We start from the raw sequence: 20676 nt of genomic DNA, 5'->3' as shown, positions 1-20676 counted from the left end.
GCATTCACAACTCTCTGCTAAAAGAAAGATAGTCAATGTAGATTTGTTGCCATTTTATTATGACAATTGAAATCATGACGTTTAAAGCTAAAGGATTAGATGAGGATTTCAGCAACAAATGTGTTAAAGGAGGACCGGAAGTAATGTTACAAAGGTGAGTAATCAAGGAATGAGAATGAGTTATATTCTGAAATATATTAATTTGTATATCCCTCAGAGAATGACTCCTTTTCCTTCATCGCTTTTTGTTATTCATGTGTTTTGAGCATTGAAATTTATGTCAAAAGTTGCTGCATATTCAATTTTGAAGTGGTTGGAACTGGGTGAAAACTTCTCTCTGGGCAGTTAAGAATAGACTTTAGAAAGTGCTTGTGAGACAAACATGTTGAAGCAGGAAATAAGTCATGGACCTTTGGTCTTGTTATGAAAAGTAGTTTTTAGGTTATATTTACACAGATTTGAAACAACTGGAAAACTTTGTGATCTAGCTGAAAGCTGCATTAGCTTTTTCTAAGCAACCTGTAGAAGTCATAAATGCTGTGTGTCTTGATCTAATTATAGTTAATAACAATCCCTGGTTGTGTTATTGAACTTGCAGGATTCTTGTTACTTTTTTCTTTCACAGGTTTTTCATTTCCATAATGGTGAAACTGAAATTGTATAAATAATTAATTTTGGTAGTCATCCACTCTTGACAGCTGTTTGTTTGTTTGAGGTTTGAACAACACTGACAAGTTAGTGTTTTCCATCCTTTAGGGCACAGAATTATCCAAAAGTGTGGGTTAAGTTTATTGTAGGGCGAAAACATTCTGTTGGGTTCATTCAACAGTACAGACACTTTGGCTGTTTTTCTGGAATCAGTTCACTAATTTATGAAAGCAGGGACAGTGAATTAATGTTGGAAGGCTGTATGATCAATACATTTAGTCAACTTGCTTTTGTGTCTTACCTGGTGAGATTTTAAAACCCCTTTCTCTGGGTTTGCCAGTCAAGTATCGCACCGACTAGACTATTGTACCTGCTGAGGGAAGGGATGATGCATTGAGTTAGTTTCTTCCAAAAGTTGATTAAACTATTGAGTCAATTTAGGTGTTTAAAGATGAGCCTGTTCGTGAGTGACGGGGATCCTACCCAGGCCAAGGAAACAGTCCTAAGTGAGTTTCTGAATTTTTCCCTTCTGTGAAGAGTCTTATGATTCAGCTAAACCAAAGTGAGGTTAAAATGCAATGAACGTTTGCAGAAAATAACTGTTTGGCTGTTCCCAAGATATTACCGTCATTTTGTCAGTAATCCTTACTGATGCATTCATATGTGCAGCTGTTGCAATCTGTTTGTGCGTCATGTTGAGTGTTAAGCTCTTATTACAGGCTGACTTTCAGCTGCTGTAAGTATTTCTAGTTTGCTTGTTTATTTGACAACATTGTAAAAATAACTCCCATGGCCACTGTTGTGTGATATTATAGAACTTTTCCAGGAGGTGAAAATGAATTTAGAATCTGTGAAAATCTAGCTTGTGTTGCATGGGACAGTTTGCTTAAACCTTATTTAAAAGTTTGATGAAAAAGATCTTGACCACGTGGAGTATTGAAAAGGAAAAAGAGAAACCAATCCAAACAGATCTAACCATTGCCAAAGTGAGTAAATAACATAGATTGAAGGTATGTTCTCATACAATTTCGAGGTTTTCTTCAGAATTTTGTGGAGGACACCATTCGTGAAATATCTGAACAAGTATTCCAGTGTCCCATTATCTTTGTTTTCTAAGAGGCTTATTGAACAACCAGAACTATATTGTTTTAGCAATAATGCAGAACTGATGCATTTCTCAGGAAACAATGAATTTTATTTAATTTTATTTTATATACAATAAAATCTACAATGAACTCTCAACAGTTTTAAAAGGTATTGTTGTGTTGGACAAAGAAGAAATATGATCACTGCCCATTATTTTGGATCGATTTAATGGGAAATAAAAGTTCAATTTATGAAAATGCCTCCAAGATGAAATTTGTCTAATTGTCAAGAATTTATTTGTCAAAGATTTGTATTGTGATGCTTATTCATTTCAGAAATTACAATGACAACCTATTCCACAATGTATTACTGGTCACCTGTCAAATCTGGGAGAGTTCAAGCCCAGTCCCTTTGCTCTACTGGTTCTAACAAATTAATGGGGAATGAGTTTTTGGGTTGTTTCATACCAATTATTTTGTTGGTCATGGCATTGTTATTCCTAATTGCTCTGTACTGGCCAAAGTCAAAAACTGTGGTGCTGGAAAAGCACAGCCAGTCAGGCAGCATCCAAGGAGCAGGAGATTTGACATTTCGAACATAAGCTCTTCATCAGGAATGGGAAGAGCTTATGCTTGAAACGTCGACTCTCCTGCTCCTCTGATGCTGCTTGACTGGCTGTGCTGTTCCAGCACCACAGTGTTTGACTCTGATCTCCAGCATCTGCAGTCACTACTTTCCCTGTACTGGTCAAAGGATGACTGCAAGTGCATGTCCACACTGATGCACAATGGATATTTGCCAGACGTTGGGCTGCGAATTATCTTTATTCCACTCCACTCCTATTTACTGATCCCCTCCTATATTAGATTAGATTACTTAGTGTAGAAACAGGCCCTTCAGCCCAACAAGTCCACACTGACCGTCCGAAGAGCAATCCACCCAGACCCATTCCCCTACATTTACCCCTTCACCTAACACTACGGGCAATTTAGCATGGCCAATTCACCTAACCTGCACATCTTTAGACTGTGGGAGGAAACCCACACAGACACTGGGAGAATGTGCAAACTCCACGCGGACAGTCGCCCGAGGTGGGAATTGAACACGGGTCTCTGGCGCTGTGAGGCAGCAGTGCTAACCACACGTATAAATCACATATTATTAGAAAACCTATCACCCAGAACTTGTGCCACACACCCCTCCTGTCTGACTCTCCCTTCTCCACTGTTTACCAAACCTCTTTCAGTGATCTCTACATCTACTGTGGTCTATTACAAATCTCTCCTATCTGGGTTGTAATCCAAACCCCACTCGTTCTTTCCTGATGGTCTCTTTTCCATTCCTTGCTTTTGAGAGTTTGTCATTAATGAGCTCCTTTCTCCAAGATATCTGGAAGCATGGTGAAATATTACTGTTGAAGATGATGTATAAATGGAAGTTTCTAAATTCTGCATCTAATTATGTAGTAATTGCTCTCAAATTAATTGCCAAAATTCAGCACAAGGAAGTGTGAGCTGTGGTTGTGAACATTTGAAGTACTGGAACAATAACCATGGAAAATTTCCTCATTTATTTTAAAGATTCATGTTAATGGGTGCAGCTATAAAATTATTTACACTTGTGACAGGTATGAGTGCTTGCCTCCCTAAAAGCATAGTCGGGGGAAGGAGGTACATTTGTTGTCCTGAACCCAGTAGCTCAGGCACTACTTTGTCCATCAGCATGCAGTGAGAGTTTGTTGGGAGATTCCCTGGCAGTACCTAAATTTCATAACAACATGAATGCAAAATATTAAAAATTAAACTGCTCCTCTGCCTTTAATATTCACAAATATAATTTTATGTGAATTGCATTGAAATAAAAAAACTTGTCTTTAAATCCTGACTCTTGAATATCTATAAAAAAGTCACTCTTTCCCAGCATCTTAGAGATTACAAATCCTTGTTCAGCAAAGCAATCGTCTTTACACAGAGCTAATTTGTTCGAGCTTCTCAGTCCTTATATCAGATGGGGTGATAATTTGCCCATTATGACATTCAGCTCCACAAGTGACAGTTTTTACTGTCTCCATCTTAACTGTAAGAGTCTCTGCTTGCTTTCTTGCCTTGTATCGACGTGCTGTGGGTTCCAGAAACAGAGAAACAGAAGACAGCAAGTAGCACACACCAGCCAGGTAGAAAGAGCAATCGTAGGTCTGTGTGTAGTCATATAGCCAACCTACAAAATTTGCAAGACATAATCAGTTTTAAAAGTACAACACCTCTAGTGAACTGTTGTCTGTTATAAAGTGCTCTTATCCATTAACACACCTATTACCTTGAACCCACCTAAACCTCTGAAACCCTTTGAGGTAATGCTTATTAGACAGAGATGGATTATGATAGTTCACTGACGAACCACCAGCTTCACCCTCTCCAGTTTGCTGAATTGCCCAGCCAATTGAAATCCTGTGATTTAAAAAAAAATGGTGAGCTACAGTGTAGATTTGCTGGGAAAATGTTTTTGGCTACTTTAGCAACTATTGCTGTAGAGCCTTAAAATGTTTACAACTATATTTAAAAAAAAAGATTATTTTTATACAGCTCCCTCTGCTATAACACATTTCTTCAATGCGAATTTGCTTTAATGCAGTTGAAAAGTTTTTGTAGAATGTGAACTTTCCTTACCTGTATTGGCTATAATGTGATTCCAGCCCCACTAATTTAAATGGTGTGGCTATTACATGATTTCTTATAATAGGAGATCGCACGAGAAAGGAACTATCATGTTATGTATCACACACTACCGGAGTGACTTTCCCACCATCAAAATGGTCATAAGTTTGGTGGGTTTTTTTTTATTGAACTGCAGCAATTCACCTGGTGGTGGATAGTAGTTAAACAAGACAATCACCATCACCTTGTCAAGGGCTTGGCATGGGGCAATAAATGCTGACCAGCCAGCAAATCCCACATCCCACAAATTAATATAAAAAAACCCAGTAAAACACCCAGGTAGCCAGTTAAGAGTGATACAAACCACCGAAAGTGAGGGGGAGGGTCTAAATCAAAATGGTTTTGGATGGGAAAATAAACCACTGTATTCTCCACGATGTCCATTTCTCTCTGAAGGCAGGGAGAGCATTGAGGTGGACACCATGTGCTCTTTCTCCAAGGGCACAAAGGTTAACCATTGAGAAAAGGCAGGCAGTCAACAGAGGCCCTGCTGCCTTGACCTGTTAATCGCCTGCCTGGCCAGACTTGGGAAGATAAAGGTTCAGTGAACTAAATAGGGAAAAAAAAGACCTGTTTTGATAAAGTGGTTCAATTTAGAAACATCATTCTGAGCCAGAGAAAAGGAAAATCATTTCTACTGATGGAACCTGGTGAGAAGAAGTATATCAAACTGAATGTAATTAAAGCAAAGTATGTTACATTTGTGAAGGAAGTAGAATTATTTCCATATTGAAAGAGGGCTATGGGGGAGGGGTGGTGAGCAAGGTGTGGGATTAGTATGGAATTGATGCAGGGCAGTGGAGACAGTCTGGGGTAATGGAATTAGTTTAGAATTGAAATTTAATTGAGGGGAGAAAATGGGCAGTGTTATTAGTTTGGGATTGATACAAGACTGTGGGAGGCAGGTAAGGAGATTTGGTTTTGGAGTGATACTAAACACTGCAGTGAGATACTGTGATATAATGTTTGCCAACTGCCCAGTTTAGTTCTATATTTGAATGAACTGTTGGGACACCAGCCACCAAAGGACATGTTCTGAGTGAGTAAACCTAACACCGACCCTTAGCTAATCAGATCATTTTTTTTTGGAATATATCTATGCTAAAACATTTACAATGAAATCACACCTCTAGAAAATTAGTCTTCAGATCATTCTCCATTAGACCTAAAGTCAATTTTTGTTTCAAAAACCAGACATTGCTGTAGAAACTCAGCAAGTCTGGCAGCATCTGTATGGATATAAACACAACTAATTCTTCATTTAAACATTGACACTGCTTTCTCCCCATAGCTGCTGCCAGATCTGGCTTTCTCCAGCAATTTCTACTTTGGTTTTAGATCTCCAGCATTCACAGTGCTTTGTATTTTAATGTTCATTTTTATTTCATTTACTTTGCCTTTGGTGTAAAATATACTTATCAATATATCCTTTAACAATGATCGTTAGCAGCAAAACAAAGATTCCAGTTCAATCTGTGATCTAATTTCTTCCTTACAGAACTCCACTTGTGTCCAATCTTTAGACATAAAGGTCTAAAACAGGTTTCAACAAGAAATGCACTACCCACCCTTTATTCATGCAATCCTGTTGACATAAGATCTCAGAACATCTTGTAGTCCCCACTGGAATTCACACCCCAGCTGATGATGACATACCTCCTGGTTGACTGTAAGTATCATCAACCACAATCTGGTAACTGACCCGAGTAGTCAAGCCCTGTTTATAATATTCCACAGAATTTGGACAGTTCTGACAATTACTACTTTTGAGGTCCTACTTTTTCTCTTTGACATTATGTTGTAACTCCTAGTAGAATGTCACTGCTGCCAGAGGTTCTAGCACACTACCTCCAACTACTTTGCCTGCACCCCTCTCACTATCACCACAGACTGCTGGACATTCAGTTTTAACAATGATCATTAGTGGCATGGTGGCACAGTGGTTAGCACTGCTGCCTCACAGCGGCAGAGACCCAGGTTCGATTCCTGACTGTGTGGAGTTTGCACATTCTCCCCGTGTTTGCGTGGGTTTCCTCTGGGTGCTCCGGTTTCCTCCCACAGTCCAAACATGTACAGGTCAGATGAATTGGCCATGCTAAATTGTCTGTAGTGTTAGGTAAAAAGGGGTACATGTAGGGGTATGGGTGGGTTGCGCTTCGGTGGGTCAGTGTGGACTTATTGGGCCAAAGGGCCTATTTCCACACTGTAAGTGATCTAATCTAATCTAATCTAAACTTCTCTGCTAGAGATTTGTAACTACACATAGCACACTGACCATTATCTCAGGAGTTGGGAATGACAAGATTGTTGTTGCACAGTATTGAAATAGATAAATGGCAAGGGTTGTGTCGGTATCCAGGATTTGCACAAGAGTACATTTGCAGTCTTTTATTAGTACTAATATCCTTCAATTTAGATTAGCTTAGATTCCCTGCAGTATGGAAACTGGCCCTTTGGCCCAACAAGTCCACAGCGACCCTCCGAAGACCAACACACCCAGACTATTTCCTCTACCCTATATTTACCCCTGACAATGGGCAATTTAGCACAGCCAGTCCACCTAACCTGCACATTGTTGGATTGTGGGAGGAAACCAGAGCACCCAGAGGAAACCCATGCAGACACTGGGAGAATGTGCAAACTGCACACAGACAGTCATCCGAGGCGGGAATTGAACCCGGATCCCTAGTGCTGTGAGGCAGCAGCACTAAGCATTGAGCCACCATGTCGCCCATTCAGGTTATGCGATGGATCACCCACATTGTGGTCTCTGATACACAGATCTTTGGAAGTTGTACAGTCAGTGGCATTTGCTGCTCCAGTGTCTACCTCATAACAGGTCATCCTTATATTTTCCAGACCAACAGTAAGCCTCCCCAAACTAGATACACCCCTTGCTTCAGACCACTTCAGGATACCTTGTCGTCAATTTAAATTCATTCAAGCCATCACACGCTGACACTTAAGGTTTGAGCTGCTTGCCTCCAAATACTCCAGGCATTTAACCTCTGGCAGTCCCTCCCTCTGTGAGCCAGTTTCTGAGACCACCCTCCAGCTGAATTGTTCGTGCTGTCTCTGGGTAGAAGAATGTGTTCAGTCCCACAGCTACTGGGATTAAAGACCATAAAATCTACTGCAAGGATCTCTTGAGTTCTCTTGGTAACCAGGGATCCTGTGCTGGGGTGAAGTCACATCCTGGCTTTGGCAAAAGTACACCTGTCACATTTTCAAACGCAGTCATCAATATCAAACCTATTATAAATAACAAGGGGAAGTCATCCTTGACAACTTTTTACAGTATCTTGAGATGATAACAATATACAAAGAGGAGTCACTAGATGTAGTATATCTGGATTTCTGAAAGATATTCAATAAGATATCTTACATAAGGTTACATAAGAACCTCTGGTGTTGCAGATAGCATAACAGCATGGATAGAAGGTTGGCTAACTAATAGAAGACAGAGTTTTGGGATAAAGGGAGCGTTTTCAGGATGATAACTAGTTGAATGCCACAGGGATCAGTGCTGGGGCTACAATTATTTACAATAATTTGGATAACTTCAGCAAAGTGTTCAACAGGTTCTGTGTGCTAAACTGGTTAACAAGGTTAGATCACATAGAATCCAGGGAGAGTTAACCATTTGGATACAAAATGGGCTTGAAGGTAGGAGAAAGAGGATGGCTTTTCAGACTACAGGCCTGTGATCAGCAGCATGCCACAAGCATTGGTGCTGGGTCAACTGCTTTCTGTCATTTATGTAAATGATTTGGATGTTAATATAGGAGGAATGGTTAGCACGTTTGCACATGACACCAAAATTGGTGGTGTAGTCGACAGTGATGACATCTCAGAGTACAGCAGAATTTTGATTAGTTGGACTGGGCAATGCCAAATGGAGTTTAATTTAGATAAATGTGAGGTGCTGCATTTTGGAGAGGAAATCAGGGCAAGACTTATACACTTAATGGTAGGGTCCTGAGGAGTGTTGCAGAACAAGGAGATCTTGGGGTGCAGGTTCATAGTTCCTTGAAAGTGCAGTCACAGGTGGACAGGATAGTGCAGATGGTGTTTGGTATGCTTGCCTGTACTGGTCAGTGCATCGAATATGGGAATTGGGAGGTCGTGTTGCAGTTGTACAGGACATTGGTTAGGCCACTTTTGAATGTGTACAATGTTGCTCTCCCAGCTCTAGGAAAGATTTTGTTAAACTTGTAAATCTTTTCTGCACCCTTTCAAAGGATATCAGGTTTGGAGGGTTTCAGCTATAGAGAAAGGCTGAATAGGCTGGGGCTATTTTCCCTGGAGTGTTGGACACTGAGGGGTGACCTTATAGAGGTTTATAAAGTCATAAGGGACATGGATAGGGAAAGTCCAAACTAGAGGGCATAGGTTTAGGTGAGAGGGGAATGATATAAAAGGGATCTAAGGATAAACTTTTTCTCACAGTGTTGTGCACATGTGGAAGCAAGTGATGGAGGCTGGTACAATTACAACATTGCATCCATCCAGATGTCTTTTCATGAATAGAAAAGGTTTAGAAGGATATGGGCCAAATGCTGGCAAAAGGGTCTGGATTAGTTTAGGATATCTGGTCAGCATGGACAAGTTGGACTGAAGTGTTTGTTTCTGTGCTGTACAGATCTCTGACTCTAAAGTGAATGCACTTTAACTAAGTTTATGGATGATGTAAACATAGGTGGAAAGCGGTGAATAAAGTCTGCAAAGGAATATTGACAGGTTAAGTGATTGGGCAAACACTTGAAAGATAGAATGTAATATGGCAAAATGTGAAGTTATGGGCTTTGGCAAGAAGAATAGACGAGCTGATTATTATTTATATAGGGAAAAATGCAGTTCTGAAGGATTTAGAGGTCCTCACTCATGAATCACGAAAATCTAGCATCCAAGTTCAATGAGTAATGAGAATGTGGGCTTTATTTAGAAACAGCCAGAGTACAATAATAGGGAGGAGTAATAATACGAGGTCAGATCATAGCTAGAATATAGCAAACAGTTTTAGGCTCCTTACCTAAGGAGAGATATATTTGCTTTGGAAGCAGTCCAATCACTAGGTTGATCCTGGGTATGGAGTGATCTTCTTATGAGAAGAGGTTGAGAGGTTTAGGTTTGTACTCGGAGTTTAGAAAAATGTGTTATTGAAACTTACAAGATTCCTAGGGGAGACTACGCCAAAGAGATAAGAACCGTAGATGCTGGAAATCTTGCATGACATCTTCCTTCAAAGATCTCTGTGGGTCTGGATTTCCTCTCAGTGATGGGGTGGGATCCAGTATTTTACTAAACAGTCATCTTTAGTCATTTTGTGGTTTACCAAATCACAATAACCAGAATCATCTCTTATTTACTGACAATTGTCCCACTTTGGGGAGAGTGGAAACAATCCACCCATCCTGGCATTCCTCCAACTGGGCAATGTTCACCTTTGAAGCGAAGTTTGCAATGTCTCCTCAGTCAGCTCATTGTCCGTGACAGTGGCAGGTTTAAGGACACCTACAAGTTCTTTTTGGAGGTAAGCATCTTTGTTACGGAAATCAACAATCTTCACAGGACATGTGATTGCTAGCAAGATGGCTCAGTGGTTAGCACTGCTGCCTCACAGCGCTAGGGATCCAGGTTCGATTCCAGCCTTTGGTGACTGTGTTCTACATTCTCCCTGTGTCTGCATTGGTTTCCTACAGGTGCTCCAGTTCCTCCCACAGACCAAAGATGTGTAGGTTAGGTGAATTGACCATACTAAAGTTGGTGGAGTAGTGGACAATGTGGAAGAATGTTACAGGTTGCAGGGGGACTTGGATAAACTGCAGAATTGGGCTGAGAGGTGGCAAATCGAGTTCAATGCAGCGAAGTGTGAGATGATGCACTTTGGGAAGAATAACAGGAAGGCGGAGTACTGGGTAAATGGAAAGATTCTTGGTAGTGTGGATGTGCTGAGGGATCTTGGAGTCCATGTACATAGATCCCTGAAAGTTGCTACCCAGGTGGATAGTGCTGTTAAGGCGGCATATGGTGTGTTAGGTTTCATTGGGAGAGGGATTGAGTTCCGGAGCCGCAATATCATGCTGCAACTATACAAAATGCTGGTGAGGCCACACTTAGAATACAGTTATGGCCCCCATATTTCAGAAGGATGTGGAAGCATTGGAAAAAGGTGCAGAGGAGATTTACCGGGATGTTGCCCAGTCTTGAGGGAAGGTCTTACGAGGAAAGGCTGAGACTTGAACCTGTTCTCATTGGCAAGAAGAAGGCTAAGAGGGGATTTGATAGAGACATACAAGATGATCAGAGGACTAGATAGGGTAGACAGTGAAAGTCTTTTTCCTAGGATGGTGACGTCAGTGTGTACGAGGGGGCATAACTACAAATTGATGGATGATAGATTTAAGATAGATGTCAGAGGTAGGTTCTTTACGCAGAGTGGTCAGGGCGTGGAATGCCCTACCTGCTAATGTAGTCAACTCAGCCACATTAGGGAGATTTAAACAATCCTTAGATAAGCAGATGGATGATTTTGTGATGGCGTAGGGGGACAAGCTGAGAAAAATTCACAGGTCGGCGCAACATCGAGGGCCAAAGGGCCTGTTCTGCGCTGTATTGTTCTATGTTATATGTTAAATTGCCCATAGTCTTCAGGGTTGTGTAGGTTAGGTGAAGAGTAATTACAGAGTAATAGGGTAACGGAATAGGTCTGAGTGGGATACTGTTCAGAAAGTCAGTATGGACTTGCTGGGCCAAATGGCCTGTTTCCACACTGTAGGGATTCTATGAACCTTGAAGAGATTTCCAATTCCCTCATAAAATTGTTTATGAATTATCAAGTAGCTTCATGTAGAGCCTGCCACAGAGTCATTGAGCTGTACAGCACAGAAACAGACCCTTTGGTCCAACTTATTCATGCTGACTAGATATCTGAAATTAATCTCGTCCCATTTGCCAGCATTTGGCCCACATTCCTCTAAACCCTTCTTATTCATATACCCATCCAGATGCTTTTTTAAAATGTTGTAATTGTACCACCTCTACCAATTCCTCTGGCAGTCCATTCTCTGCATGCACCACCCTCTGTGTGAGAAAAGTTGCCCCTTAGGTCCCTTTCAAATCTTTCCCCTTGCACCTTAAACCTATGCCCCTCCAGTTTTGGACTCCTGTACCCTGAGAAAAAGACCTTGACTGTTCATCCTATCCATACCCTTAAGATTTTATAAATTTATCTAAGGTCACCCCTCAGCTTCTGATGCTTCAGCTTGACAACTCAGCTTAGGTACTTTGCTTATAGTGAAAAGTTGATGATACTAACAACAAGGATGTTGAAATAGAATTCAAGGTGTGCATCATCAGTGTGCCTGGTATTAGGGAATACAAACTATTGAGGCTCTTAAAATTTACATTGAATTTTAATCCGAAGCAAATATCTAAACGGAAACCATGATCCTATCGCTGCTCATACCTCCTCCTATAAAAACAGGAGCACCAACAGCATTCACAAAAATGAAAAAATCTCATGCAGTAGTGCCCTTGTACTGATTTTCAAGCCTTGGACAGGTTATTACTGTTTCTTCTTATTCACTTGTAGAGTCATCAGCATTGCTGGCTGGCCAGCATTTATTGCCCATCCCTAGTTACCCTTGAGAAGTTGGTGATGAGCTGCCTTCTTCAACAGTTGCAGTCCACCTGCTATGTACTGACCCACAATGCCATTAAACAGGGAATACCTTGAATATTTCCAAGCAAGTGGCTTAGAGGGGAACTTGAATGTTCTCATGTATCTGCTATCCTTGTCCTTCTAGATGGAAGTGGTCATGGGTTTGGAAATGTAACTGTACTGGAAGAGCTTGGCTAGGGATGGGCAAGTTCTGGTACACAATGCTGCAATAGAATTGCAGAAATGTTGTCAAGTCCATTAGCCTTTGCAGTATCTAATGCAATCTCCTCCTCCAGTGAGTTGTTTAATTGTCCACCACTATTTATGATTGGATGTTGCAGCAATGCAGAGTTTAGATCTGATCCATTGATTTTGGACTCACTTAGCTCTATCACTTGCTGCTTATGCTGTTTGGCACACAGGGTGTCCTGTTTGGTAGTTGCACCAGGTTGACACCTCTTTTTGACAGACCCAGTGCTGCTCCTTGCACGGTCTCCTTCACTTTCCATTGACATCCCCCATCCAGAATACAGTTTTGTACCCTGACTTCCTCCAAGTGTTGTTCAACATGGTGAAGCACTGCTTCATCAACCAAGGGAGAGCAGTATATGTTTCCTTGCTCATGTTTAACCTAAAGCCATAAGGCTTCATGGGGTCCAGGCAACTCCCTCCCAAGTGTTTACCACTGTACCACCACCTCTGCTGAGTCTGTCCTGGTGGTGAAACAGGACATATCCAGGGATGGCGATAGTGGTGCCTGGAACATCGTCACACTCACGGAATCATACCTTACAATGTCAGGCTGTTAATTGACTAGTCTGTGAGACAGCTCTCCAAATGTTGGCACTAGCCCCAGATGTTAGTGAGGAGGACTTTGCAGGGTCGACAGGGCTGTTTCTGCTGTTGTCTTTTCCGTTGCCTAGGTCAATGCCAGGTGATCTGTCCTGTTTCATTCCTTTGTTATAACTCTGTAGTGATTGATACAACTGAATGGCTTGCGAGGTTGTTTCAGAGGTCTTTTGAGAGTCAACCACATTGCTGTGGTTGTAGACCAGACCAGGTAAGGATGGAAGTTTCCTTCCCTGAAGGACATTAGTGAACCAGATGGGTTTTTCTGTCAATTAACAATGACAATGTCATCAGTAGATTCTTAATTCCAGATGTTTTTACAATGAATTCAAATTTCCACCATCTGCCAGGGCAGGATTTGAACCCAGATACTCAATATTAGCTGAATTTCTGGAGTAATATTCTAGCCTCCTAATCCATCACCTCCCCCTGTTGTTGTAAATGTGTTTTGCAAGTTCAGCACAGTGACTTTCCCTCCTCACTTTTTCCTTATGTTCGCCTCCAAGAAGGAAAGGTTCCTTATTCGAAGTGTTTTAAAATTGCTGATTTTAATACACTTGATGTTTAGAATTCTTTGGGGAGGTTTTTGGGTTTTATAATTATCACTGCTCTCTCTCCACCTCAGCCTGAGGTGAAAATGTTTGGAGGTAATTTTAAATTATTTCAGTCAAATAAAAACATTATCAGACCACTAGAGGGAGACAGACTGTCTCACAAGCCATACGAACCACAAAGATCCATTTTTAAAAATTAGTGAAAATCTCATTTTCTTCCTGACACTGAGAGAATTAAATTCTTATTCCTTCCCCACACTGACCCTTGTTTAATTACACCACGGTTGTAAAATGTTATAGAATGGGCAGGAAATGTTGAAACTTATAGAACACAGAACAGTGCAGCACAGGAACAGGCCCTTCGACCCACAATGTTGTGCCAAACAAGACGCCAGATTACACCAATCCCTTGCGTCTGCCGTTGGTCCACATCCCTCCATTCCTTGCACATTCATGTGCTTATCTCAAAGTCTGTTAAATGCCTCTATCGTATCTGCCTCAACCAGTGCATTCCTGACCCCTACCACTCTCTCTTAAAAAATCGTGCCCTTCACGTCTCCTTTAAACATTCCCCCTCTCACCTTAAATGCGTGCCCCTTTGTATTTGACATTTCAATTCTGGGAAAAAGATTCTGACCATCAACCCTATCTATGCACCTCACAATTTTATAATCTTCTATATACCTTATGGTTTAGAAAATTTGGAATTTAAAACTGGGGCATTATAGAATTAGAGAGAGACTAATTATTTTTAAGATTGGCAACATCAAAACTAGTAATGATATTTTTCTTAAGACTGATACAAATGAGGAGGCTGTTCAGCTCATTCAAGGACATCCTATCACCAACAGCCTCAAAATCCCAGCCTCAATTGTTGCCCACAGGACATATATGTCTCCATTTCCACACCTGGAAATGTGACATTTTGAACAGTGCTTCAATACTTGTACTGATAATGTCCCAATATTTACACAGGCCATCTGACAGGGTCAGGCCTTGTGCGAGATTTGCATTTGTATTCAGGGTTTGGTTTTTGTCAAATAGAGCTTTTATTGAGATTGGGCTGGGTTTCATCCAGATCAGGGGCTGATTCAGGTTTGGACTGACTTCAGGTTTTAGATCAGCTGGATTTGTATTTGGAACTGGGGAGATATCTGACCATTGCACCCTATTAAAGTGAGGCAGCACTCACTAAGTGCAAATTTTGTGATGTCTTGAAGATGTTTGGGGCTAATAGCCAAGCAATGGATTCTAGAGAAAACTAACTATATAATTTCACCAGAACATGTTTCCTTGTAGAGGGAAGTAATTTTTAAAATTCCAACATCAATCCAATAAGGACCTCTTACAGCCCATGTGTAAGATGGATGCTGAAATGCTTAGTTACACTGCAGGAACGGGGATTGAAATATTGGTTCAGTTTTGTGTTGTCTTTTGTTAACAAATTAGAGCAGATGCTGAGAAGATCATTCATTCTATAAAAGTCTGCCTCACTCTGATGCTAAATGACTTGAATGTATACCTATTATAATTGTACTGATGTCCACGCTCCTGTCCAGTAATCTTTTCACATTCCTTGACAATAGAAACTTCCTATAAAATCCCTCTTTTGTTTGCCAGATGACTTGATATCCTCTAGCATTTTACATTCCTCAATAAGGATCTTTTAACTATCTTACCACAGTCTTTGTGTTTCCATAGTGTTCTCCTAGGCCACCACTTCTTCAGTATCAAATCAAATACTCCTCTTTATATCTGGCCTGTCTTTGCTGTGAGGAGACCAGAACTGAACACATTACGTGTACAGGTTAGATTGATACAAATTTCAGCTCACTTTAGTGTTATGGGTACACTGGGTGAGCGGTGAGACTATCCTTGGATTCAATGTCTGCAACTAACATTCAGCTGCTTTGATTTTATGATTGAAAAGTTGAGAGGGATTGGAATTAGAATGACTTGAATGTGGTGACTGATTGGCTTTTCCTTGAGCACAGGATTTCCAAATGTAAAAGGTATCCCATGTAATAATAGACTGTAGGACTTTACCAAAGCATAGTTGTGGTCACCAGACTATAGAAGACATAAGCTGCTAGCCCCCATGGTGTTTTATAATTACCACATCATCATATTCCCATTGCTTCCAGCTCCCTTTAGCCAGGTCTCTCTTCCATTCAGTTTCACTCACTGTACATTCCTGATGCCGTAATGTGCTACACAGTCTGTTTCATTTGCAATTAGTATACCCAGTTGGGATCAATATCTCAATAAAAGTCAACACCTTTAGAAAGGTCTGAACTGAGGATGTTAGAAATCTCTGAATGACAAAGAATGATTCAGACTCAGTTTCTATTTGGAACCACAGCTCCGCAACCCTGCATCTGTATGAGACTGCATTCATCACCTAATGATTCCTATCTGTTATGCAGCCTTAGTTGCATCGTCAATTATTTCAAAAATACTAAACAAAGGTGTTCAAAGAAAATAAAAATCCCCCAAGCAGAATCGTCCCAGAGATTAATCTTTAATTTTTAGAAAGGGCCCAATGCTGTGGAGGGTTTAAATTAATTCAGCAGAGCTGTTGAATATGGAAGATTATATCAGAAAACATCAAGGCATATGGTGGGAGAGAAATATAACACTAGAATTGAAAATGGAAAGGTTGTAGGTGCTGTCAGAGTAAGGCAGAAAGAAATGAAGTCTGAATTAGTATTGCTGCATGTATGTGAATTCACAACATGAAGTAAATCAGATTGATGAGTTACAGGCATACAGTACCAGCTGGAAATATCAAGTTGTGGCTGAACAGAGACTTGACTCGGGCAAGTGCAGGGCTGGGAATTATTCTAAATGTTGATTCCCTGTGATTTGAATGACTGTATGCAAGAGAAAATAAGTGACAGGGTAACAAGCTTGCTAATGCTACCACACTGCAGCTTTATGACCATTGCTAGAATGCATGTTGTGAGAACACTCTTTGCGTCTACTCGGGCCGTGCCACCTTCTGAATTTAAACTGAACGATCTTCCAAAACCTGATGAGGGATTGTCAGGGAACAGTATATATTGGGGAACATCGAGGGGTGAGGAATGTTGAGAGTAAAGGAATGTCAAGTGTTGAGGATGGCAACAGTTTGGGAGGTCAATTGCTGGGATCTTCAGCTGATGGGAATATCAAGAGTTGGAATGCTGAGAGTGGGAATGATTAGAATTGACATTGTCAAGTGTTGGTAACATTGTGAATGTCAAGATTTGAGAATGACAAGTGTTGGGAATGTTGAGGGTTGGGAACAATTAATTTTGGAAACTGGGAATGATGAAAATTGGGAATATGAAAGTTGGGAATGATGAACGTTGAGTATTGGACAGTATAATGGGCTTACCTGCCGCTGGAGGTCCTGTCAAACAGCCAATTCCAGCAAAAAACATTGAAAAACCCATTGAACTTCGCACTTTTGTCACGCCCACAAGGTCAACCTGTAGAATAAAAGAATTTGTAAAGGAAGTCAATTCATACAAGTGGATCCAGTTGCATGCTGAGCTTCTTAGAAGCACCTTCCAAACCCACAACATCTTCCATCTAAAAGGACAGGGAACGTAGATACATTGGAAAACAACCACCTACAGGTTCCCTGCCAAGCCACTCACTATCCTGAAATATCATTCCTTCAGTGTTGGTGGGTCAAAATCCTGGCATTCCCTCCCTAAGGGCATTGTTGGTCAACCTACAGCACATGGACTGTAGCAATTCAGTAAGGCAGCTCACCACCATCTTCTCAAGATGCAAATAGGGATGGGCAATAAATGCTGGCCCACTCACTGACACTTTCATCCTGCAAACAAAATCAAAATGAAGATGTCATTACTATGTGTTATCAAATGACACATAATTCTGTTGAATCAGCTCATCCCACAGGGAGTCTCAGAAACAAATTCCAAAAGCTTCCCAATATCAATGGAATGCATCTGGAGGGAAGAGAATTAGAAATGGTAGACTTCCTCATGATGAAAAAGTCCTAATTCCTTCAACACCAGGATACTTCTACATTTCAGTTTGTGTCTTACTGATTGCACTATCACTGAAATTTTGCTTCACGTAAATAACCTAGTGGCTGATAATGGCATCTCAAATCAAATCCTTAAAGATATGTTCACTAACTCTGAAAAAGCCACTGATGTGTAATACTTTGTCAACAAATATTTCAAGGAAAGAAGGAGTCACAGGCATCATCCAAGTGTAAAGAGGAACTAAAAATTAAAACATCTGTGAATGCAGGAAATCAGAAACAAAAACAAATTGCTGGAAAGGCTCAGCAGGTCTGGCAGTGGAGAGAAATCAGAGTTAACGCTTCTGGTTCAGTGACCTTTAGCTACTAATTGTGCACTAATAGTTATTCAATCTCTCAGGCTAGTTATTATCTACTCCATTGTCTATCTCAACCGATCATTTATTCCTTCCCCCACCCTATCTGTTGCCTAAAATCAACTTTTTCCTAGCTATCATTATTTCTGAAGAAGGATCACTAAACACGAAACATTTGTATGATTTCTCTCCACTGCCAGACCTGCTGTCCATTTCCAGCAATTTCTGTTTTCATAAAGAGGAAATGCTTGTGCTTTACCAAGACAGGAAGCAGCAGGGCCATATATCCACCACAGAACACAGCAAAGAATATGGCGTATGTCATTAGCTGAGCATAGGTGGTTGCCATTGGAGCCAAGAGGTTGGAGAGCCCACACAAGAGAAGGTAGGCTTTGTGGTAGTGGTACTTGCTGGCGTAGTTCTGGTCAGCTATCCACCCTGAAGCAAGTTGGGCCAAAGTCTCTGTTATACCTGAAAACACAAGAGATGCGGTAGATTGCTTACAACTAAACTTACATTTACACATTATTATGTGGGTAACATGTTCAGAAACAATTCATTCAAGAAAGCAGTATACTGAATCAAAAAGAAAATTAGGATGGCAGCTAAAAGTTTGGTCAATGAGCTCAGTTTTAAGGACCATCTTAAAGGAGGAACGAGATAGTGAACATTATGAAGTGATAAACATTGGCCTGAAGCAACTTTTGTATCATTATGGTTTGAGTTAGTTTGTTTGTTTCCTATCTAATTTTCTACCTCCGCTGATTCTCACTGGCATTTGGTTCCATGTTTGCCTTGTACTTCAGCTCTGCCATCCACCGCTCATATATAGCATTTGCTTCTAAGACAGGAGGTCACAGATTCAAATCTCATTCCAGAAATCTGAGCATAAACTCCAGACGAGACTTACACTTACTAGGGTGGCACAGAGGGAGTGCTGCGTGGTTACAGGCCACTTTAGAGGAATGAGGTGTGAAACTGAAGTCACATCTGTCATAGAGTAATAGAGACGTACAGCACAGAAACAGACCCTTCGGTCCAACCTGTCCATGCCGACCAGGTATCCCAACCCAATCTATTTCCACCGGCCCATATCCCTCCAAACCTTTCCTATTCATATACCCATCCAAATGCCTCTTAAATGTTGCAATTGTACCAGCCTCCACCACTTCCTCTGGTAGCTCATTCCATACACGTACCACCCTGTGCGCGAAAACTTTGCCCCTTAGGTCTCTTTTATATCTTTCCCCTCTCACCCTAAACAATTGCCCTCTAGTTCTGGACTTCCCCACCCCAGGTAAAAGACTTTGCCTATTTACCCTATCCATGCCCCTCATTATTTTGTAAACCTCTATAATGTCACCCCTCAGCCTCCGACGCTCCAGGGAAAACAGCCCCAGTCTGTTCAGCCTCTCCCTATAGCTCAAATCCTCCAACCCTGGCAACATCCTTGTAAATCTTTTCTGAACCCTTTCAAGTTTCACAACATCTTTCCGATAGGAAGGAGACCAGAATTGAACACAATATTCCAACAGTGGCCTAACCAATGTCCTATACAGCTGCAACATGACCTCCCAACTCCTGTACTCAATACTCTGACCAATAAAAGAAAGCATACCAAACGCCTTCTTCACTATCCTATCTACCTGCGACTCCACTTTCAAGGAGCTATGAACCTGCACTCCAAGGTCTCTTTGTTCAGCAACACTCTCTAGGACCTTACCATTAAGTGTACAAGTCCTGCTAAGATTTGCTTTCCCAAAATGCAGCACCTCGCATTTATCTGAATTAAACTCCATCTGCCACTTCTCAGCCCATTGGCCCATCTGGTCCAGATCCTGTTGTAATCTGAGGTAACCCTCTTCGCTGTCCGCTGCACCTCTAATTTTGGTGTCATCTGCGAACTTACTAACTGTACCTCTTATGCTCGCACCCAACCTCCTGGATGGACTGTGAAAGATCCCATGGTTACATTTCAAAGAAGAAAAGGAGTGCCCTGGCCAATGTCTATCACGCAACTAGTATCCTAATGTCATTCGTGTGTACTGGAGCTTCATTGGCTGTCAAACACTTTGGGTTTCCATGAGGTGGCGAAAGGCACTTTGTAAACGCTATTCTTTCTTGTGTTTCCCCTTTTTTGTTCAAATGATTATTCTTCCTGTGTGCTAAGGACACAATGTTTAACAGTAACTTGTATTTATAAAGCACCTTGAATTTAGGCACCTATTCCAGAGAGCTTCATAAAGTAGCGCTTGCTCACTAAGTTTTATTAAGAAGATAGTAGATTAGATTAGATTCCCTACAGGGTAGAAACAGGCCCTTCAGCCCAACAAGTCTACACCGATCCTCTGAAGAGCAGCTGACCCAGACCCATTCCCCTATATTTACCCCTGACTAATGCACCTCACACTAGAGCAATTTAGCATGGCCAATTACCTAACCTGCACATCTTTGGACTGTGGGAGGAAACTGGAGCAGCTGGAGGAAACCCATGCACACACAGGGAGCATGTGCAAACTCCACACAGACAGTTGCCCGAGACAGGAATTGAACCCGGGTCCCTGGCACTAAGAGGCAGCAGTGCTAACCACTGAGCGATGAACTGAGGAGAGGTCAAGGATATAAGAATAGAGGGTTTTTTGAAACAGGAGATCTGTATCAATTGACAGGCTGAAAGAAGCAAATTCATGAATGCAGGATTGTGTCAACTGAAATCTTTTCCCCAGGAACAAGAGGAGGTCATTAATCTCCTTCAGCCTATTGCAGCATCACTGATCCTGGTTAATCTACATCAATCCTATTT

General features: G+C 41.2%; 1 protein-coding gene across 3 annotated transcripts in view; it reads right to left on the bottom strand.

The window, feature by feature from the left end:
• Positions 1-2384: 2384 nt before the first annotated feature.
• slc16a4 (solute carrier family 16 member 4) overlaps positions 2385-20676 on the bottom strand; it is a 114397-nt gene continuing 96105 nt past the window's right edge. For 2 of the 3 annotated variants that reach the window (XM_072563964.1, XM_072563965.1), the window contains 3 exons: positions 18133-18344; positions 16894-16987; positions 2385-3951 (listed from right to left, as the gene is read on the bottom strand). In XM_072563964.1, the coding sequence (XP_072420065.1) occupies positions 3698-3951; positions 16894-16987; positions 18133-18344 (560 nt within the window). In that variant the 3' untranslated portion in view covers positions 2385-3697. Of the gene's footprint in view, positions 3952-4050; positions 4182-16893; positions 16988-18132; positions 18345-20676 lie in introns of all 3 variants that reach the window. The other variant, XR_011955488.1, reaches the window with a different exon arrangement.

This window comes from Chiloscyllium punctatum, chromosome 45 (genome assembly GCF_047496795.1).
Source record: "Chiloscyllium punctatum isolate Juve2018m chromosome 45, sChiPun1.3, whole genome shotgun sequence".
Lineage (NCBI taxonomy): Eukaryota > Metazoa > Chordata > Chondrichthyes > Orectolobiformes > Hemiscylliidae > Chiloscyllium > Chiloscyllium punctatum.
The sequence above is the reverse complement of the archived record's forward strand: the minus strand, read 5'-3'. Positions and strand labels throughout refer to the sequence as shown.